This window comes from Galleria mellonella, unplaced genomic scaffold, assembly GCF_026898425.1.
Source record: "Galleria mellonella isolate WM207_F2 unplaced genomic scaffold, CSIRO_AGI_GalMel_v1 utg132, whole genome shotgun sequence".
NCBI lineage: Eukaryota > Metazoa > Arthropoda > Insecta > Lepidoptera > Pyralidae > Galleria > Galleria mellonella.
In genome coordinates, this window is record NW_026441989.1 from 5,036,157 (window position 1) to 5,061,637 (window position 25,481).

General features: G+C 32.8%; 1 protein-coding gene across 5 annotated transcripts in view; it reads right to left on the bottom strand.

Moving 5' to 3' along the window:
• The window catches only part of LOC113518530 (protein grainyhead), a 139,382-nt gene that overhangs the window by 54,302 nt on the left and 59,599 nt on the right, over positions 1–25,481 (bottom strand). For all 5 annotated transcript variants that reach the window (XM_052901367.1, XM_026903507.3, XM_026903506.3 and 2 more), the window contains one exon: positions 2,615–2,833. In XM_052901367.1, coding sequence (XP_052757327.1) covers positions 2,615–2,833 — 219 coding nt within the window. The remainder of the gene's footprint in view (positions 1–2,614; positions 2,834–25,481) is intronic.

Below are 25,481 nucleotides of genomic sequence, written 5' to 3' on the forward strand. Positions count from 1 at the left end.
GCTTAGATACCTCTGTCCCATTCGTGTTTCTACCGTGAAGTAATTGTGTTTGTACGGCTGTGTTTCGACTTGAAGGGTGAGATATGGCAATGAATTTACAGGGTACAGAGGCATAACACCTCAATCCTCAGGAAAGACAACACATGGATTATTACTCTATTGTCCATGGTACTGTTCGTGTCTATAGGCGACGGTTACCACTTTTCATCAGGTGGAGTTGTCAGCTTGTTTGCCATTCTAAGTTAAAAAAAATATTTTTTATTGAACACATATGAATATATTCGTACATATTATATTGCTATAATATGTATCATAAAAGATATCAATAAAAACTGAATCTTATTTCACCTAGCATATACTTAGCGTTCAAATCTTATATCTTAACGTGTACTTAGGTACGTATTTGAAGTGCAGAGAAACTGATTTACCGTTAGCGTGGCAAGTGTGAACAGTGACAGGGTCAAGAGGGCGCGGCCCTCCCTGTAGGCATCCCGCAGCGCGTTTCTATGGTAATCCTTACATTAGTATTCGACAGTCTCCGATAACTATTAATAGTTATAGTCATCGTTTCGTTTCTATCACCGACTATATAGGTATATTATCCGAAGTCCCGGCAGAGAAGGCGAACAGCGCCCGCGCACTACGCAATGCGTTTACGAAACTCGTCGACGCCTACGAGCACGGATCTAGAAGGGACCTATACAGACGGAACTAGTTCATTTCTACATCTATCGAGCATTCAATTCAAATAATACGAGCGATTTAGACAACAAACACATAGTGCCCCAAACCTGACGATGCACTGGCGCTGAACGATTAGCATACAAACGCATTCGAAGACACAGCGCATTCGGATGGGTGCGGGCGAGTTGAAGCATTCGTTATAATTTTGAATGTATGAATGAGCAATAGCAGCGCACGTTGAACCGGGCGCGTGGGACGCGTGCCGACAATAAGCCGAGACAAGTCCTGGCCGTCCTTGTCAATGTGAGCCGCTTCCATCCACATCCGTCTATTGTCATTATTTGTATATTTATGCACTCCCGTAAACAGTGACGAAGATGACAAGCTAAATGCAACCGCCTGCGACTTCGCATTCCACAATGCTAGCTTTGATGAAGCAAGAGCAACTGGCATCCCGACACGCGTGGACCCTCTGCTGTGACATCAACGTGTGCGGTGCTACGTAGGAGGATTTTATTTACCACCTCAAATGTTATCTTTGTTACAGTGAATATATAGTGTACACCCTACAACTCACTTCGTCTCAATTACAGGGCTTATTTAGATACCTATAGACTTTTATTTCGAAATGTTATACATTAATATTAACATTTTTATGGTTACAAACAAGTTACATTCATAACAGTGTTCGTGGAATAAAATAACACGTCCATAAACGTATATAAACGGTCCGTATAGGATCAAATTAACATTATGCACTCCTTGTATTAAGAATGTAATACGGCGTTTGCTCACTTTTGCGCCACTATTCAGAGGATGCTGTTAACAACTTCTTTCAAAGAGCGAGCATAATTTGATCGGGGTCACGTTTCTATGGGAACAGTAGTCAAACTTATATGCAACTTTGTAAAGCAATTTCAACCTAAGTCACATTTTATATTTTACAAAACGGGTTTTCCCAAAAAATTAATTACAGTTATTTTATTATATTTTTTCAATTGCAAAAATGACACGTATGCTGAACTAAATAATATTAATACAATATATTATTGCGTATATCCATTATGGAAGTTTTATCATTTCCATTCCGTTATCGACCAAAAGAAAATTCAAATCCGTAAAATATTATAAAATTATTCAAGTTAGTATATTTACAGTAGTTTTGTTTTTTTTTTTTTTTAGCAAAATTGCGAAAATATTCAAATGAAATCTATAAAAGCAGGTACAAAGGAATCTCATCATGCACGGCAGTTGCGATCTCCCATTTCTTTAATCCCGCTATAGGTATTCAAATGAGCACATATGATTTATTGAGTGGAACATTAACATTTTTATTATTTGTTATTCTTACACCTTTCGTTAGGGCCGGAAGCCACGCGGCTTCTTGTCTCAGTGTATTCGTCCGTGAGAGTCGACGAACACAACCCTGCTAGTAACTGTATAAAAAGTACACGTTACAAAGATCGCGTAGTTATTATCATAGTTTACATATAAATTTTACGCGAATTCATTCTGTATTCACCGCGCCTCAAAATTCACCGATTATAATAATAATTGCTCCGATACAAGAATGTTCAATTTGATCTACGGTCGTGAGAATCGGCGATTGATTTTCCGCGATCGTTTTCTTATTTTCAAATTTATTATTGAAGAATATTTTATAAAATCGAGAATTAATTTGCATAGATATTAGTTTTATTCTATTCAGGACGTCTTTACATAAAACAAGTAAGACGTTATCGAAAACAATAAATAGTTTTAAAATATACCTACACATAATCAAATTATAAAAGAACTAAACGTTATGTTATTTAGATATGTATAAAACCTACTATAAAACAATATTAATTAAAATAATAAAAATTTTCGATAATAATACCTAGTTACACATATAGGGTGAGTAAATAGAAATACTAAATCATGAACTCACGGCCAGACATCAATGAGTTTCGCATTCTCTTTATGCAAACTGAGGTGTGAATCCTGGGCTAAGGGTGGTAGTTTGTAGTACTCGGTCACCAGGGGCTGGGGTTGCGTATCATCTGCCACACCGAGTACTGCCGACGTCGCTGCACTTAATGGATGCTCTGCACCACTGGAATAGTACGCGCGCCACTCTCCCCCCACTTCCATTGCCTCTTTGCGTCTCCTGTTGAAAAAAAATACATTTATTGAAATCCTTAAAACAACTTTTAATAAAACATTATAAGTAATTCTCGAGAAACAAAATAGTATTATTCAAACATTAATTTTCATTCGCTTGATCAAATCAATCGAGTAAACATAGCGTAAAATACTGGTATCCCAAGCCTGTAGTTTTACGAGTCGACCGAGTACAACTTCCGAACCAGTTATTAGGCGTGACCATTTTGGTACGGATACTGACCTTTGATGGTACCCACCAGCGGTCGTCTGCGCATAATGCGACGCTACGTTTGCTAATTGTTGCGTACACAGAGACGTGAGTCAGCAAGACAGGTGTCCGGTTCGAGAGTGAAATGAGCAATTATTAGACCGGAGATCGTGCACTGCAGAGCAGAGGCGTCAGTAGCGGTTATATTTGGGTGGATTGATAAGAGTTCTTCGGGTCGGTCATACGTCATGCGGGCTGGGTCATCTGCTGCCGAGCAACCTGATGTAGAACAGGTCCAAACGACTCACAGAACCGGAAGGATACGAGGCAAATCCCTGCTCCCTCACTAACCAGTTTAGGTCGTCTGACGTCACACTCAGCGGTATCCGACGATGCAGACAAATAAATAAAAAATGTTGGAAGCACGCGTCGGACGGGTTTGACCGGATAGTAGTTCTACCTGATTCCTGTTCCTGGTCGTGTTTATATCTCGGGAGGTCATTCCTCATTGAAAAAAAAAACAATCTAAGCATTATAATAGCATGACACTTTACATTAGATAATATAATAGATATTGTTTCATTATCTACATTTTCATCTACGGTTAGTGCGATATAATAACTTACTTTCGTACCTAATATCGTTCACTATATCAATAATCTACGAGTACATACATAAGATCATGTTATTTTTTTAAAAGCGTTACTTTGATTAACTGTGCAGGTTGATTGATTACAGGTTTTATTAATTTTCTTGCATTTGTCTAGATAGCACTGATAATACTTTTATACAAAATTGTATTTTAATGAAAGTAACAGAGAAACCCATAATTGGAGCCAAGTATGCAAAAAAATACACATTATCTAGGGTACCTATATCACATGATTTTTACTCCAAAATACTAATCTTGTGATTGTTAAATGTCTCAACTGAATATATCTATGCAACTAAGTCCTTCCATATCATGATCTTTCAAGGTTTTTAAAAATCTGTAACTAATATAACATAGAAAATACTGTATTGCTTTGGTATCAGATAAGAATAGAATACGCGAATTGGATCAGAGAACTGGAAAAGCCAGCTTCTGGCATTTAACCAGCCGAAGCGTGAGTCATTTGACGAGTTAACTGGCAGCCGGTGGAGCAGGGGGCCGGGCGGCGGCGCGGGTGCACCACGTGAATGAAATTCCGGTAGGTGCGCACGTAAAAATCGTGCAACGAATCTAACAGGTTTGCTGGGGTCCTTGCGAGGCCATCGGGACTGGTCTAACCTGCCCTGCGCAGCTGAACCTCGAATTTCCGACCGTTTCCTATCACGTTCGCCTCGAACCGATACACGTAAACATACAAGCTCATGTTTACATTATGAGCTTATACAACTATTAAATGCGTGCTTGCAGCGTCTCTATTTGCGTAATCAATTTGACAAACCGCTTGTTTGCTGGCACCTCTATAAATAATTAATTGATTACTCTTTTCATCGCTGTCAATTGTTCGAGCTATTTAGAATTTCGCAAGTTGCCTACTCGTTGTCTGTTTGTTTGCCGTTGTCTATTGAATAGAGCGATTAGAAAGTATCTGGCACAGCTGTCACGAGGACGTGACGTATGCTAGAGCGGAACGGATAGCTCCGCGCAAGGGTTGAAGGAGTCTCGGTTACACAAACAATGCATTCGGCACGGCCATTCAGTGCACGACCGTTTCTCAGACGAGTTGCGTACCCTTGATGAAAAGTGACACAATAAATTGACGACACTTATGAAAGTGAAACTAAACTATATGTCTGTTTTATTTTAGTTAACATAGGGGCGTAAAATAAAACAAAAATACGCAAATATTCTATGATAACCAACATCATCAATAAGAAAATATTATTTGAATATAATATGATAAACATGTTTCAATTTATTAATCTTGAGAGAATGTGTTTCACAACGATATAACTCGAAGTTCAAAGAAGTTTGGCACAAATGAGACTAAGAGTTTAGTAACTATGATAAACAACGTAATAACTATTACCTGCAGATACAAATAACATCATATACACCTCAAGGACCTCAGGAATATTGTATTGACAGGGTGATGCAGTACAGCATCCATTAATATTTTAGTAATAGATAGAAAATTCAACATTTTAACAGGACTGTAACCTAAATAGTCACCTAAAATTGCTTCATGTGTTTTATTATATTTTGTGATTATCCATGGTGCTGTAAATCTCTATATGTGATGGTTATTTCTAACTGTAATGTACGATGAGTATGTATAATATAATAATTTATTTATTACATGAAAAATAACGTCGAAATAAGATTAATAACGATAAAAGACGAAAGAAAATTTTCCACTAATACTATTCCTTCAGTCGCGTATCTAATAGTAAACGCACACAACTCTATCTATGCTGATTGATGATATCTATAGTTTCAACTGTTACGACATTTATTAATGTTATATTTGATAAGGTTGTTATAACTATATCATTATCATTACTAAAAAAACATTAAACATAATATTAAATAGATATACATATATAGTTAATGAGAACCCTTAATAATAATATTTAAAAAAACAAATTGCTGATTCTATCATCAATGTACATATGTATTGACAGGGATGGGATTGCTCATTTGAGTGTAGTATCAATTTATCGTATGAAGATAGCTTGTAAAGTTACAATGAAAAGATCAGGCTGTCGGCTGCGGCAACGAGTTTCGAAAGGCGACGTCTATCGTCCACGTCCGGTGACGCGTCCAACTATCGATCATTCGGTTCGTTAATAAATAACACGTTGGCGTCACTCGCAGCTTATCTGCTGTTCGGGCATGTGGAAAAATTTGGTGTAGGTGTCGTAACGGAGCGGCACGCACGTCTGGCAGGGTTGCGTGCGCCCGCCTGCCGCGCTTATCCTCCGCGGTCGTTGCCTCTCGCAACTAAGTATCAATTATCAATCTCTTAATTAAAACCTAGAAAGGTAGCCGATAAAAACATTAATTTTAATTCTCTAGTCGCGCTTAGACTTAAAAACATTTGTTTATTAGTTTATGGCAAACTTTCGCGTGCGTGTATTTAACCCGGCTCGTATGCAATAACCTCACGTAGCTACATATCCATAAATGTGAACCGGACCGTAGAATATATTGAATCGGGCATTAGCGACGGAACAGGCTGTGCAGCTTCACCTCGCTCACCCGGCAGGTGTAGTGAGTACCCGCAGGAGAAAGTGCAGGGTGTGGCTCAAATCTACGCATGTTTTATCATCGATGATAAGAGAAACTAGTATCGACCGCAACTAACGACTCATTACGTCTAGATAATATTAAAACGAACATGCCTTGGCGGCTGGTATTTTTCTCGCGAGATATTAACATTACCATATTACCTACTAAAATTACCATCACACGAGCTTATTATATTAACTACTTCATATTAGCTACCTATTAAAAGATAAACGCATAATTTTCGCACACTAAGGTACGATGCCTTGGTAAACTTTCAACTTTTCATACCTATAGGTAAATGTGAGCTTTCTTTGAACATTACCTGGCACGTCCACACTTAGTTGTTAAGTATAATTATGTGTATTTAATTATATATATATGTGTTTAGACGAGTACTTAGTACCTAATTAACCACTTCTAAATGAGTACTTCTATAAATAATGTTTATATTTACATGTAACAATATTTAATTTGAATTAATGCAAGTTTTAACAAAGCAAATCTAATTGTGGACTATAATTTTGGAATAAGAATATAATAGTTTTATAATGTTACTACATTATAAAATAATCACTCGATTAATGCTCGTTTAGTGTTTATTTAATGAAATAAGCATTTTAATGTGTATTTTACAATAGTAAAAATTTGCAATTATTAATCCATTTTGTATTTTCGCATTAAAGCTAACGATCCAGCTTGGAATGCCGTGCCGCTGCATTTCGTCAATTAAAGAATTTATTGTGTAGCATCGTACTGAGCTGGACGCTGGGCGAGCTGTGTTATGGGATCACAAAAACTATACATTCTTCATACATTCTCCATACCATAAATAAATAAGGGATGAATACAACCAGTAACCCGCGGGTACAGAGCACTCTAAACGAGTCGCATTTTCGACAAACCTCTTTTTATGCTCATACGAGGAACGCATATGCGATGATTCATTTACGGAGTTCTTCACCATACAAGTATGGCCAACATTATTACTTCTGTTTTCTTAGCAGCATTACGTACAGTGAACAAGAAATGTTTTCTCAGAAATATGCGCCCACGCAGATTAAGGATGGAAACGCAACATGGGCACTAAATAAGTCATGTCTCCTGTCTGCGTAACTAGTAGCGTTCGAGTCATCTGAAAATTTAATGACTGCGAATAATTATATAGTGAAGGTATCAATTATGAACACTAAACAATCTTTAGGAGACAATGACGATAACTTTCGACAGTGATCAGTGATCACTTTAAGGATTTAATTATATAGTTCCAAAATAATATTTAACATTGTACCTGTTTTTTTTTTCGTTTACAATTCTTTTAAGTACTTAATAAAAACGATCGTAATCGAATAAAAAAAAATTCTTTAAAAGTATTAATTACAGTGATATGTAAATTATCCAACAATAACAATTAATGAACATGAATTTTATATTATATGTAGGTACATGAAGCAGCATTTTTTTAGGTCTTCATTTAACGAGATAACAATAAAATCTGGTCAATGTTAATAAAATATTAAATATAGATAGGTGTCCAAGAAATAACATAATAATAAAATATGTCTTCTGTCTGGTTCAAAAACGAACATTTGATGTGACTGTAAAATCTTACAAAAGGTGCTCATTCCGTTTAATAAAAACCGTTGAGTGACCGTTGAGTGACATCACACATATCGCGCGGTTGACACGGACTCAATGAATAAGTTAAAATGTGAACTCCCGTTTATATGAAGTGTTCTTTTTCATTGTACTGATGCGGTCGGCGGGAAACTATAAGATGTGTCCCTGCCAACGTCACTGAATGAATAGCCACTTAAACACACAAGAGAACTATAAAAATATAAAATCTTTATAGTGCGCGTTCTAAATATTAATAACTGAGGTTTGTTGACTCTCTATATTATAAATTATCTTGAAACATAGAAACCTTTTTGAAAGTACTCAAAAAATGTAAACAACGCCAAATTAATGGAATAGTGCTTGACTTCTGTCCAGGGAACCAATAATTAAATCATAACATAGTTGCTTATCATATAAAAATAATTGACACCTTGTTTCGTACTTAAGAAGGTACGTAAAGCCGTCGTCTGATAAACCATGTCAGAAGTCTTCGTTTATAACGAAGGTGAGCTAAAAACTATTGGCTTGTCTCTCTCAGACTAATTAGGTATAGTACTAAGTAAATATGTCATATTATCCTTTCGCTAACGTTAAAGTTTGAAGACTTCGATATCAGCGTTATCACTCGTCTATAGTAATCAATGTCTAACGTATCTTAGTGCATTTAAGAGACAATTACCCATACCTACTTGTTTTTCTCTCTCTATTCATATTAGCAAAAGCTGTTTCAGAGAGCAAATCTCTTATTTCTTATTTCAGTCGTTGAAACAACATGTTGCCGCTAGGAGTATTTTTTTTAATGGATGATAATGGAATGGTAACCCCACCCGCGCTATCGGTATACACCGGCGGGGCACCAGTGAAGGATGGTAGGTGAGGATGAAGTAGGTCAGTTAGCCCATCGTGACGAATTCAACAAGAATTGTTCACGATGCATTCCAGGGGGAACCACGTGGAGGTCGACCTAATAAGGCATATTGCTAGCAATGGGGCTGTCAAACTCCATTACTAACAATCCCTTTTCCCCCCTGCCGCTAGGAGTTAAAACTTCTAGCGGCGCGTCAATAGAATATATGCATGATCACATGTTTAAACATATCAAATGGTAACAGGAAAGATATATGAAACGAATTGATATTTAAATGAAATATTTAGTGTTTATTGGTTCTTCTAACTGCGGTTGTCAACTCATCTGCCAAGCGTGTTATACGGGTTGGCAACCGCAGTTAAGCTACTCGCAAATCCTCCCTTATGGGCGAGACCTATGTTCAGCAGCAGACACTTAATGGCTGATATAACCATAATAAATAATGTTTTTGATATGTTCAACACTAAGATCAAGCCTTAGGAAGGCATAGGCTTTCCTCTAGTATTACATGAAGCTACGAGGGCGAATTGTATGTGATTTTGAAATATGTCATATCTGTTTTGAAAATACTAGTTTATTTTTAACTCAATAGTACAGTGTAGCCAGTGCTACAGTCATAGGTATATAAATAAACATAAATATATAAAGGCCACACGAACTCTGTTGCAAATTTTGCTAATCATTAAAATAAATCTGCGACAAAACAGTTTATTATAGAATATTAAATTATGTACAGATTGACGGTATTTGGCTATAATATATGCCGAGCAAATGTGAGAAAAATAACGCTTCCTACTTAGATTAATGTAAATTTATATGTTATTTCCAAAAACATAATTATTTTGTTTTTATAATATAGCAGCCGTGGACGTGCGGAAATGGAGACGATATTGAAGGTCGACCGCATCTATTCATAGGCCTGAGACCGCTTTGAGCCTCATCCGTTACTCCACTGCCTTGTCAAAGTCGTTTGACGCTGCTATGCCTAGCCAAAACTCGCCACGATCGAGACAGTAAAGCTAATTATCTAATAATAACTTGCAGACCCATTTTACTCATTTTGGGTTTGCTGGAAGTAAATTCTTGTAGAGTTAAGCTCGCCTTTGTACATTTGCGTATGTTTGTCATATTTTTTATGTTTTATTAGTGTGTACAATAAAGTTTAAATAAAATATATTCTATTAAATAAAATAAAGAACTTTCCAAATCGCTTTATAACTGACGGAGTTACGAGGTAACAAAGATAAAAAATCCACTGAATTGATAACCTCCTCCTTTTTTGAAGTCAGTTGTAAACAAGAGCAAAGCCATAGGCTATGGTTAGTCAAATATAATATCAAGAACATTTTGAATATAAAAGGAAACAATCTCACAGAAATTATTACACTAATCGTCTTAACGGGCGAAACTTGAAACGGACAACTGTTTTGGGCATTCAACAAATCAAAATGAAATATTTAATCGAAGTTGCACGCATTAAGCTCTAGTTAAGCTCGCGTAAAGTGTCTTATTAGAAGAGTTACGATCTTAGAAAGAAGGAACGCCCGCGGCGCCTTCTATTCAGTAAAACCATAATAAATGCATCATTTCCGTTTTGTCTGGCATTTCTAATTCGAATACTCGTGTGTGGTCCGTGTATATTGGGAGTAGTTAATCAATAAATCGTAGCCTACCCGTAAATCAGTAATGTGAATATTAAAATTGTCTAAAATTTAATTAAAAACTACTAATAAAGACACATTAATTGTAAATTATTTATAACTTTATATTAGATTTATAATTATAATGCTAATCTATAATAATAATATATATATATATATATATATATATATATATATATATATATATATATATATATATATATATATATATATATATATATATATATATTACTGGTATATTTTTTATAGTGTATCGTAAATACAACTAAGTTAAATAACTTATGAATAAAAACTAAATATTATGTGCGACATTGTCAGTAAAGTTTCCATTGGAATGAGCGACTTGGCTCAACATCAACTGGTTAAAGCAAGCACATTTCAATGGAAATGTTAATGCTTTCGATTGTGTGCTAAACGAATACTTACAAAACAGAGATCGAACAAAGGGGCGATACTCTATAAATCTCATATAGCACAAATACATTTCTTTATACAAGACTATAAAATGAATTTGCAATTTTATTTTGTGCGCATAATAGTAAAAACTTTAATACGTTACACATCAAAATGAATTTGGCGGCTTTTTGTAAATAAGCATGAAGGTATAAATTAGGAACGACGCTGCCTGCGCCTGCGCACAATGCAGCATTCGGCCGCGATACAATGCTCTGCCGTGCGAATTGAAACAGGTTGTGGCTGGCAGGTATCTATATATGTGATTTATGCTCGATTATATTATATTTTATAGTCTATAATTAAATCGCGAAGCCATTATACCCAAAAGATCTGCGACACTACCCACGGAAATCTGTGTACGCTATATAACTCCATATTAAAGAGCTAAATAGACATTTGTAAGATCGAATTAAACTGAATATGTAATAGTGACTGGATTTTTGAAAACTGTCTGCGAAACCCAAACTTGTCCAATTATGGACCACACTACCATAATTGTATCCTTTGTTGAACAGTAAGCTTTATTTTAAATTCCTAACGTCAAAGTGTACAAACCGCTATTCAAACAACATCATTCCTCAGTAAAAAACCGTTTTAAAAAGTTTACAAAACGATTAAGAAATACCTATACAAGATAGACAAGTCAATACGCTTTGCGAAAATGTAAATATTTGTCGTATTAAGATAATAATTTACCTTGAATCGCGTGGAGAAAAATAAGTGTCAAAAAAAGGATTTACGGGTTCTGAGTGGTGTGTTATGTGGATAGAGAGAAACAGCGCCACGGTCGCGCATCTATTCTGCGGTACTCAAGACACGCAGTATCTAAAAAAAGCGAACAACTCCTCAACTGACGATTGTGAGAACTCGATCAATTATCTTGGGTAAATAGTAATTGTCAACAACAAATAAAGTATGAAATAAATTGTGTAGGAACGTTTTCATTATCGGCTCTCTGTTAAAATAGCATGTCAATCATTTTACGAAGCAATCAACGGGAACTCGATGGAAGGGCGCGAGATAAGCTTTTAATTACCTCCGACCACTATTTACATATCGTAGAAGATACTCGATGATATCTCGCAATTAGGGGCGTATGTTTCTTCCTTTTACGCGTCGAAGTGGTCAGGTTTCTTACATTGGATAACATCTTTTGACAGATCAACTAAATGGTTTTGTGACAAACTTAAAAATGTTTTCACATCAACCCTAATTAATGCGATAGAATATATTGTTCCTAATATAATTTGCATTAATCTAAATTGCGAAATGTTAACGTTAACAATACTAAAAAATAACTATTATTTAAAAAAAAGTGTTTAGATCTTTAATATCGCATTCATTCTCAGAATAATAATATAATTTATTAAAAAAGGAAGTAAATATTTTAAGGTTTTAATAATATTATTTTGTTTATAAGTACCTACCACTGGAACCTTTTCCAGATTTGCACGTGGCGTTTACAACTTAGGTTTTGTTAAATTGACTGTGTACAACGGCCTAATGCGATAATGATAATAACCATTTACTAGGGTGTATATTTGCTGGCTAGCCTGTAGAAAATGCATAATGCGCCAAATCGGCGCCGCTAATTGCGGAGGTCGATAATTTACGAGCAGCCTGAATAGTTGCGCGCCGCCGCCATCACTAGCTTTCCGCTAGCACTGCGTAACCGTCCTAGTCCTAGACAAATACGTAACTATTTTATATCTATGTAATTATAAATGAAAATATTAATTTGCATTTATGATTACATATATTTACTAATATTATAAAAATTAACATTATTGGACATAACAAAAATCTAAACGGTTGATTGTAAATCAAATTTGATTTACCTATAAAGTGGCCGGTATCCTTTATCTACTTTAATATTTTACATCAAACAAATAATCCTAAGGATTACAGCTAGTTCTTTAAAATATATTGGATCTTTTTATTCATCAATAGTATGATTTTCTTAACCAACAGTCGTCAGTAGCGAAATTATTATATCTACTTAATACAGACAAACCTACCCATAATTAATCAAAGGCATAATGATGTTTGAGATTTATATTTTGTTGTACACATGTGTTAAATGTTCAATTAATTATTGTAATTTATGTATAAAATAGTCGTTTTGAAAATCTTAATCACTCTCTGATATAATTTAGTATACATCACTATATATAGGTATTGATGAATTTATCAAGTCCCTCCCCGTTGATGTGTGCAAATTGTTTAAAACTTTACTCGTGATCGGATGATTAAATCTCTCATTATTTCGATGCGAAGTCATCTCAAATTCCTTTTTTTGCATAAACATAATTTTATAGTTAATTTACGTGATAGAGTAAGCGAGCTTCGATGAGTCGCGGCCGCCCCGCCTGCCGCCCGCCGCCGCCGCGCTATCTAAATGCAAATCGGATAGGTTCGGTGGATGTCCACGATAAATCAGCCTCGCGGTCTGAGCACCGTTATTCGCTGGCCACAGACGCCCTCGGGCCTCGGCCATACGTCGCACCACCATCACATGCAGATATAACAATAAAATTTATAGGTGCAATTTTATTTTACATTAGGTTTTAAAAAAGGTATAAATTATTGTGACGATATATATTAGAAACTAAAATTAATAATATTTTAACCGTACTACCGTAAAGTGTAATTAATCATTTTAAAATTTTCAGTTTCTTAATTTTTTTTTAATAGTATGTATTATGTAAATGAAAATATCTTTAATATCATGGAACATAATTAGAATCATCTTAATTATGAAAGTTTAGTTCTAGAGTGTCAGTAATAATGTGCAATAATTGGGCAAGCGCATTAATTGAACTATCTTAAAATCCATTCCATTAAAAATCATTCCTTATATCAAAACTCTAAAACGTGTATAAGTACTAAAAAACCTATTTTTAAATGATCATAAGAGTTTTATAATAAAACTGCAGTTCAATAAAGAGTACGGAGGCATAATATTTAATTCCTACGGAATGGCAATGCATGAGTAGTACCATGATCGATACCAGTTCTGTGATATAAGTGTTACTATATATAATATGTCAACTGTTGATAGTTGCTACTCTCTGTTAATTCATAAAAAAGACAACTATCAGAGAATTTGTTTTAAAAATTTTACAATTATGTAAGTTTAATACAAGAAATCTGGAATAACAACCGCATGAATTATTTTTTATTTCTAATGTCACGCTTTAAACTCCATGCCTGTTCAGTTAAATGATTCAATAGCAGCAACCTTACCTTAATATCTGTAGAGCCGGAATTCATATGACTTCGTACCGTCTATTTAAAGCCCAATGAAAAATAAAATTGTACCTATAAATACGCATAATTTATAACGCTATTAATAATCTTATCGCTAATTATTATTAAGTACCTTTTATAACTACTGCAGTATTATTTATTTAAGTATTACTATTCCGATAGAAGTGAACAACGTGAGTTATTTGTGTTCGCTTGAACATTGAATAATATATAAGAGATATGGTAGATGATAGGTTTGTAACTTAACAAAATTTGTAGATTAACTTATTTCGACAAGTAACAAGTGTATTAAAATAAACTTAGGTATACACTAAATAACTAAAACATGCAAGTGAAAGTCTAATTATCGCTAAAAACGAATTCTCAAAATTATAAAAAATCGATTATCAGGTAAATTTACAGCATAATTAAAAGACAATAGATGCAAAAAGATTTTAAAAATACTTACTTTTAAAAAAATCTACTATATTTTAGCTAGTCGTTTATATTACTGTTGATAAAAGTGTAACGAATAAAAATTTACATCCAAAACATTCCATTACATAAAATTATTTATCACTATTTTTTTTATACTTTCTATCCATAAAAGATCAAAAGGTATAGTTGCATTGTCTGTAATGCTGCGAAATACAGATAATGCAACTACTTATGTGCTATACTCGTATATAATGCCACATATAATTACAAGGTCTCATAATAAATTATCTTGTTAGATACAACTAATTTGTTGAAAATGTAAATATCTATATTCCACATCGTCATCCATCGTCCGAAAACAACCGTGGTAAATAACTATCTTATCTGTCTTATGAAACATAATTGTCCCCAGTTAAAATTTACTGTAAAACTGGTAGTATTCAAATTAAAATATTTTATTACAACTGTGTATAACATGGTTTCAAAGTACAAATACGAGTAGATAGAATTTATTTACCCTGTTAAATTATCTACTTATTGACTGCATGTACCTATGTCCAAAGCACCTATTCGAATACTGAATATTATTATTATGATAAACCCAAGGTCCAACCTGACAATAAAATTATTTCCAATAAGGCAGTGTTCGTAATAAAGGTCTCAGACATTCGAGTTAAATACAGTGTTATTGCTTTCGTCAATAGATAAGTACCAAATATGGTTCTAAAATAAAGGGCATATTACACCATCAAATATATATATATAGATAACATGGAAATACAAGAATCGCAACACATAAAGGATTCGTTTGCCATTCTAAGTTGTATAAAACATATTATTACAATAAAAAATACTAATTAAAAACGAAAGGATCTCACTAGATTAATCCTAAGCAATTAAAGATAATGTACATTTTTATTTATATTTAAAAAAAGCTACGTAATCTGCTAAACTGATCTGGATATGGTCATATTTATTTAAATCGTAAAGGCTAATCAAATATACATATTCGTAAATATAAGGTTCAAACGAAACGTAATCTCATAAGAGTTTTCTAACTTATCAAAAATATTATATGTTTTTAACATAAAAAAATTTATCAATATCTTCATAAATATGCTTTATTTGATAAGCCCGTAAGTAGCTAAATTACTATTGCAATACCCTATTTTTATCTGTAAGTTCGACACAGGATAGAAACGAAAATTGATCTCACTTAACTATTATTATCAAAATATTGTATCTTAAGAGTCGAGGGATGGGCAACAGCATTCCTCTTAAAGCATCACCAAAATCTAACTGCGGTTGCCAACCCGCCTGCCAAGCATGGCAACTACTGGCAAACCTCCTTTATGAAATAAACTTATGTTCAACAGTGGACAATTACCGGCTGATATAATAATAAAAAAAATTTTGCTGATAAATTAATATGATCTAAATATGATTCTAATATATATTTGATAGTGTATTAAGTCCCTAAGAATACGGACTGCAAACAGCAGCGCAATCTGATAGCAACACATAATTGTCGCCTGATCGCCGCGTCCAACTTCATAACAGTTTTTATGAACAAGTCGTACTAGTTGGAATCTAATTAGATTAGCCGTGCTCAAGTCTCGTGGTTAAAAATTATCTCCAATCGAATCGAACGGAAATGTCTCTGTAATAAAATTGTATTCTGTTACACTTTTTTCTATCTTCCGTTCTCATTTGCCGCATGTTGTATTATTGATGTGATTGAACACACAAACAACAATTTATGTCTAGCTTTTATAAATAAATAATTTACAACCGCTAATTGGACTTTTTCACGTCTTTTGACACTTTTTATTCTTTTATTCTAAACCACAGAGAGTTATCTAACTGAATTTAAAAATACCTCTTATTTGATGAGATATATTTTGATTATTTCAAAACTTCAACTATTCACCTAGTTATTCTTATAAGTGACCCTCCATGTCCTCTTGCAAATTTCATGTAGTAATATTCGAATCTGATAATGATGTGATATACATACTAACTGGCGATATTATAAGTACATACCTTAAAATGTTTCAGTTTCTATACCAAGATTTGGTATTACGAATATTTTTCTATAAAATCAATTGCTACTTTACAGTAGCAATTGATTTTATAGAAAAATATTCAATACTTAATGTTCAATATACAGACATGACTGTAATTTAAAATTTTTTTATAATACCCATGTACCAATATACAGTTGTTTTTATATAATAAAATTAAGCCTATTTACCAGGATAAATGCAGATGTTAGCACACATCTAAATTATTCATGCATAAATATAGTATTAGTAAGTAATAATCGCTAAATTCATAACCACTACGTTTTCTAGTATTGAATAGGCAAATACCTTATAAGGGTTTTACATATTAACGTACGATGTAGTAATCAAAATAGGAATAAAATTACAGTTTTGCATGTTACAGGCACTCGGTGCAAAACAGACTGAGTGTTCGTTAATGGATCTTATACATTTATTTACATCTCAATCCAGAACATTATAAATATTCATTCGCCAGCTAGCTTTATCTTTGTGGCAGTAACGGTGTAATCGATATGCATAATAAAATAAAATACCTAACATTTGAATAAGAAAATTTATTTCTTATTATTAACGCCCCCTAACCTCGACCGATTAATGCGGATAAGGTTTAATTAATCGGCTGTATCAATTTTAATACTATTTAACTGAAACTCGCGGCCTTTCCTAGAGTAACAAATATCTATACAAATTAACGCATTGAAATGTAGTAGGGTATAATTAATATACATTATGGATTATACCGAATCTATAGCACATTCTTATTAGACTTTTATCTTTTAAGTTTATTAAGAACTAACTATTATACAATTATTTAGTTATATATTTATTTCGAGTTCAATATCTAGACTTTGAAATTGTCGTTCTTTAGGTACCACATTAAGTTCACGAATATATAATACTAAAATTATCACTTCGATGTTTATAATTTTTATGTATATATTGGATTATCGACAATGTAATATAAGTATTAGGGAATCATAAAAAAACATACTCATTTTATGTAGATACGGACACTTAGTGAGCACAATTATGCAAATATAGGCAACGTCGATTATTGCCTAGTAACCACCGGCTAGTTATGAGAATTTATTACTCGCTGTAGGTATCTACCAGCTCACATAAGCCTAAGTCTTTCAACTTAGACCAACTAATGGTGTATGGGAAGTTTCAGCATAATCCAATGTCATCATTATGGTAATATTTTTAATGAAGGTCCGTGAAAGTTTTCCAATATTCTAAAATTCAAATCAGGTAAATCATAATTATTAGGGCATTACTTACCTACCAGGTATTTTTATTTAAATTGTAGTTATTGTTCGATATCTGATGATAAATTATTTTTATTATAGAAATAAATTGTATCTTAAAATTCAAAATATATTTACTGAACTGAACTATTGTCTAAGTGGTAAGAAGTAGATCTCTAGTAGATATTTATATTCATGTAAAATATTCAAATTAAAAAAAAAATATTGAGTTAAATTAACGTTGCTTGTAATATTATATTATAATTGCTGTACATGTATCGAATGTTGACTAAACAGTATAAGTCAGAATATATGAAAAATACGTAAATAGCGCCTCATAAAAATGCGACATCCGCTTATGGTGTCATTGACAGATGGACCAATTAGCGAGAGTCGGCCGCCTATCAGCATTACTAAGTGGCCACAGTACATGACTATGAGTAGAGTTCTCGCATACATAATATTTTATTTTTCTATGTTCTTTAATTTAGTATATTTTGTTACAATGTAACATCCAATTTGATTTATATTCAATAATTAATACTAATATAATTATGAGTTTGTTTATGTTTGTTACCTTTTGACGTATTAACAACTCGCATAAGAATCCTACTAAATCAAACAATATTTGGGTACATGCCAAATATAAGGCAGAGGCTACTCTTTGATCCCGATCAATCATATGTCCTAGTACTGTAGACGAATTCGCAAACCAGTAAGTAATAACAACATAGTTATTCGTCCATATTTATAATATTAAAGTTGCAAAGTCTTTGACTATACCATCAACACCTAATAAACGTCACACTGCTGAATATAGATCTCCCGTTGTAAGACGATGCTTTTAACCTATTACTACAATTCTGACTAGATGGCTTGACATAGTGATTTATTAAGATTTCATATTCTTGCAGTTATATTGAGCTTTATTCTCACTTCTTGCCATATACTAGGTAATAACTAGACATACGAATGGTAACACATTTAATTTATAGATTTTATTTAAAGCGATCAACATAATACGACCAAGCAAAATACAGTAGGTATGGTATTTGAAAAAGCAATTTACTATACCGAGGAAGCATTTAAATGCATCCCCGCATCCCGTGGGAGAACACCACCGTAAAACCATATACATGATAATTTTTCACCAAAACTCTTTGTATAAGCAATTATAAGTGCATTTTGTCGGTGTGTCTGTCATTAACTTAAACGTACGATGTTATTTTAAGGGCCGTAATCGCCGCTCCAGCAAGCCTCTGCGCTTTTTTACGAACGCTCACGAAAAGCTATGCATTTAAACGCTTGAATTATGAAATTACAGTATTGAGTGTAAACAAGAGATGCTGGTAGGCAAACTGTACGAAAAAATATATTAACCGTTCGATCTCGTACAGCAATGTATGTACCCACTTATATTTAACTTTGATGTAGGTACAACATAGGTATTTATGTGCTTACTCAAAAGTAATTCAAGTATGGCATTTATTGGTCCATTAATTTTGTCATTGTCTATATTGTATTTTAACACTGCAAATAAATAAATAATTATATCTATTTAAATTTGACATTTGTTATTTAATACATAGTGCAAAATGTTGTAAGAACAATAACATGTTATATTTTGTTATTATCAATTTGGCATAATACAAATGAGCGTCTATTGTCTCAACAGCAAGTACCCACTTATCTATTAATATTTACAGACATCCTAATATGTTACGTAAATTTAACGCTTAGAGACAAAGAGCTTCTATAGATGAAATCACTTTATTGATTCACAATGCGTAAATTCATTCTGTTATGACAGGCAAGCATAAATTCTTGGCAGGACCCTCAGATGCTGCGAAACAATGCGCATCTCCCTATGCTACGATTGTCACAACTGTGAGATATTGTCATAGCTCGCTGTAACGCTCATGGACACAAGGCAAAGAAAGGGGTGAAGAAATAACAATGGAATCGGCTTGCAATTTTCTATAATGATATGGAGACAATGGTCAGCGCATCGCTCACCGTGTGAAATCATTGAAAGTGATTTGCATTAATAATAGAGACTACTAAAAGACGTTATAAAATTACTAATAGCCTACATAATTTGCAAGGTTTATAAATTTTATGTTAATATTTTAAACAGTCTAATAACATTTGTAACTTAAATTGTTGATCAAATTATAAAAAATGAATTAATTGTTGCATCCTGCTTATTTAAGTCTTCCCATAATAGTAGACCTATACTATAATAAACACCTGCAAGTAACCACAAAATTACAGAGTGGGTATTCCATCCCAGCGGGCTAGCTCCACGCCAATACTTGGATTACAATAGCACGGGAGTAGTGCTACGAAGCTGATTGCCAAATTATAGGGTAGTGTCATAAACATCAATGGTAGAAGGTGCCATTGAGAATACTTATTATTCATTATTGTTGTTTACCGCAGCAGGGACATCTAATAGAAGACTTAATATTACATGAGAAAAATAAAATCGATCGTCAAGTAATCAACCAAATAAAAAAAAATCTATAACAATTAATAGTACCATATCTATTATTTTTTGCAGTACAAATTAAGTTTCAAAATCTAAAAAAAATACAGTACGTATACTAAATTGATTTGCTTTATTTGTTAACACGACAATTATTTACATTTTGTTATTATTAGAAACAATGGCTCACAGTATTTTCCCCTAATGACAACATACGCCTGTTACGCAAAAAGCCTAAAGCGTTGCGAGGCCCTTATAAAGAGTTGAAATGCATAAGAAAGCGATAAAAAATTAAAATCGCCCCGATGAGCTATTATCTTCGCATGTTAAAAATAATATGGTCATAGGGTAATGTACATTCATGCGAGCCGCGTCCAGGAGCGCATTTGAATATTCTTTTATAAAGTGCACCCCCCGTGTGTACCGGACTTCACACGCTCTTGGCGGCCGCAGGTAGCTAGCACTATACTCGTACGCAACCCCATGCACAGTCCCTTCGGCCATCATCGCGCAAACAACATACCGCGATTTACATGTCTTAATACATCGTCGATGTCACCAATATATTAATAGCAACACAAAAACATATTAATTCATATGATTAACTACATAATATTTATTTAAAAAAAAATGCTTATTATCTGACCTTTAGGCAAGCTAAATTTAAAATTATTTAAAATAGTGACTGTTAGAATTATTTATTAACATAATAAATTTAAAATTTGCTTTTAATCGTATAAACCTTTGAATGTTTAGAAAAGTAAAGGTTTTTATTTAGTGTAATATATAAAATTAATATAATTTCAATATTTTTTAGCTTTGGATTTGCAGACAAAGAATTCTTATAATCTTGATTCATACCTGCAAAACTATGACTTTTTAACCAAATCATATAGGCTAATATTAAATTAGATTGAATAAAGTAATAGCAGAGTATGCAAATAATGAGGATTATACTTCCAACTCATTCTACTATCCTGTAACCATTAGAATATTGGATTAAAAATATGATCAACGAAAAACCACTCCATGCAACAGGGATGAAATAGAACGTGTGGTGTGCTAAAAATAAAGATGATAAAATTTGTAAGTATTACCAGTGATAAAAAGTAAAGCATTCTCACCTACAAGCAAGAAAACTTTTTTAAGCCTTATGTGAGTAACAAGATTCAACTGTAAATAAAATATTTGTTAAGCCTGCTTCTTGCTACTGTGTTTTTGAGAGTTCCTAATTATCGTTAAAATTATATTCTTATGTTTCAATTTTAAAAAATCTATGATGTTAATGTTATTGACTGAATTATTTGTTACACGTGAATCAGAGTGACGAGGCACCTAGGTACCGCTATGTATTTGTGCAAAAATTAATCAGTTATTACATTGGTTTTGACATAGAATTAAATAAAAATGATTATATTTATTATAATATTATATTGATATAAAAAAAACCTACACTGAAATTATATTATGTGGGCCTTATAGATACAATCGTAATGGCAGAAAAATTAAGTTACTGAATATTCATTGCTTTATCTGACACATCTAATGCAAACTTTCTAGATCTTTCTTTGCATTTTGTTGTAACTTCCTTCAAGAGAAAGGTGACCACTAGAATCTTATTTATGTAAGTTCGAAGATTCTGGAGCTGATGCAGTTGGTTGTGTCTATACATGTCCAAGTATATCTTGTATTGCTGATTTTACGTGTAATGTTACTTCGAATTTGTAGATCTGCCTTCTACATTAAATTGGCATAATTAAAAATGTAACTCTGTCTGAAATTCTTTTTCTTTTTTGATCAGTAGATAAAGTTATAGGATTATGCTCTATATAAATAATAAAAATAATATACGCTAAAGGCCTTCGATTTGTCGCCTATAAACATAAACAATACCATGAACATAACAGTGTATACTGTAAAGTACTATGTTTTGTGATTGTTACAGATCTTTAATTAATTAATTATTTTTAAATACACAACAAATAAAAACAATCAGGTTAAACGTTCTTTTATATATTCGATCAAAATTTTTTTAACTTAATTCTTAATATACTAGTCAACAAAGAGAAATTATCGAGAACATTATACTTATTTTAAGTCCGCCACTTCAAATTAAATTAGCCGTTGTCAGAAATGCAAGTGTCAAGAATGATTAGGCAGACTAGTTGATGGGACGTACTGTACAGCGCTGTTCGTTAAATACTTAGCTGCATACTGTGATTGCTAATAATAAGATTATTATAAGTCACACCTATTATAGAATATCAAATCTAAAAAGTCTAATTTGAACAGAGGGTTGGAAACATTGTCCGATAACTTGTGTTCAATCATTAATAATTTTTACTTAACATATTTTTTAAATGTTATATTTTAAAATTTAAATGCAAAATTATCCTACACTTATTTTTTTTTATATTAGGTGTTCTATTCTCCGAATATTAATAACAATAATTATAATTTAAATACAGCAAGACCCCGAGTTATGACTAGTAGGTAGATATATGCTTACACGCAGTCTTAAATTTTTAAGCAACTATAATAAAAAATCAATTAATACTAACTTTCTAATTTTATTACCTTGTGTCCACGTATTTTCTAATCGAGTTGTAGCCGTTCAATAAAATTTGATTGTATATTTTTTATATAAAAAGAGCGAGATTGCACCATTTACACCATTAACCCGAACTTTGTGTTTACCTGTACACTTTAGAATCGCCATGACATATTTTGGAATCCTATGTCATTTAGAAAAGAACACATTTAAATTCCAAACCGTTTCACATGATCATGACTAATGCATTTTATAGAACAACTAAATATATTTCAAGTGTAATAAGCGTTCATGTCTCCACTAAACCTCATTTCTAATTTTATATCGTCCATATAATCTTTGTATCTTTCATACTTTTATATCATACATTACCAAATTCCCTCTTAGTATTCAGTTATATCTACATCTGATATGGGATAATGAGTTACAGAGGTATTACTTTAAATGTCTATAGTTCTACACACTTAAAATAAAATCTGTATCTATTTATTTTTTAGCCCAGTTGCTAATCTGTCAACATGTAAGTAAACCGGGACTTCTCTTTTAACATAAATATTATAATAAGAGAATATAAAGAAAATAAAAGTAATATTTAATATTCTTTTTGACCATTGTTGAATGATTACCATAAAATTATATTAAATAATAAATGAGACTTAAAATTATAATAGCTGCACGAAAAGGGCAAGGCGTAAATCCCACTAGTCACCTGCCACTCACTACAGCTTATTCACATTTAAAATACAATAGTGTTGGTCATTGGAGTAAATAACAAAGTATACAGCGATTGCGCGTAACATCGCGTGTCATTTGACATTCGTGAGTATTCAGCTTTAGCACGGCGCAGGGCTTTAGAAAGCGCAGGCACCAATAAATACTCGTCGGATTATGATCTACGGCGCGTAGCCCGTAGCTACATTGCATTCTGTGTGTATACCTGCATGCCTGCTTGTATGGGTGTATTACCAGTTCATCCTAAACACGTAAATCTACCGATCACATCGGTTTACTTCTAGGAAACTCATAATGCTAACAGAATTATTTACTGCAGGGGTTTATATGTCAATTACGTAGGTTGAAATGCGATAAATATTTTGGATCTTAACTATACTCTTAGCAAATGCAGTGGGGAGACGCTGGACTGTGAGCCGCATTCCGAGCTGCACTCACGCGTTATACCTAGAAAAACTGACACGACACGCGTGGAATTCTCGGGAAGACGCTAACTAAATAAAAAATATACGTCTACGCTGGCATACAATGGACATCTACATAATTATATCAAAAGTTTTATGTTCATTCTAAAATAAATTTGTAAATTGAAATATTAAACTATATTTATTATTATGAAGTATAATATCTTATATCGAAATGTCAGTATTTGAGCTTATCTGTGAAGAAGTCAAAACAATATATTTTAAATGTTATCTATTTAACCATCAGCGAAACAGTCTAAATGTTACATAGTAACTATACAGAGAATATTAATGAAAATTAACATTAAAACAAACACGATTTTTTATTATAATGTACAAGATCAACATTTGCAATATTAAAAATATTGTTAACATAAGCCATAAGGCTTCAGTAATAAGTAAACATATATACATCGTGTAATGTAATTTGAGTTCATTGCTGGTTTGCGTTAAAAGCATTACACTAAGGAAAACTATCTAATGTCGCCGAACTAATATCTCTTCCCGTGCATGACAGTCATGATAAATTGAAATTCATGTCGTTGTGACACTATTTATTCGATAATGTAATATAGGTACTTACTACAATTAAAAAAAAAATACTAAACCTAAACAACACATATAGGTATCATATGGTAAATTACCTACATAATTTGAGAGCCATTCACTTTACCAGCTACTTAACAACAATAGGGTTACCGATACTGGTATTCTTGATGAACATTAAATTCTGATGTGAATCAAGATTTACGGTTTACATATACCACAATAAATAAAATACATTAAATTAAATAATAAATAAACTTAAAAAATATATATATCTATCTTCATTTTAAAGCAAATTTGCCTTAAAAACATTTCGTTTTTCGAATCGTTTTATATCAGTAATAAAGAATGTAATAAATAATGGCAACCCTAATATAAGGCTATCGCCGTCATCGCTCTTTGAGGCCGTATTCAAATTATATACACGCCAATTTCGATATGTCGTCTACATATGCATAGGCAGTACTATCGCAAAATACTTTCAATGTAGGTCAATCGAATATCAGTTCAATTTCAAATAATTGGCCCGAATTGTACCTACACCTATAAGGCGTATAAATATAGCATCCATAAACATAGTCTGTGATTATCGTTCACTATATATGATTTATTTGATATTATATCCATTCCAATGAAATCTATACATATACAGAGTATTAATTAAATTGGCAAATTTTAATTATTTTATTTATAAATTTTTAGTTTTATGACGTGTAGAAAGTATCGTGTCATACCTACCTCTAATAATGTTATTTCTAAATTCGATTTCGAATTAGATATAGAATATGTCCCATATCTAATACTTTAGCAGATAAGTGTTAGCTGCGAAATAATTTAATGT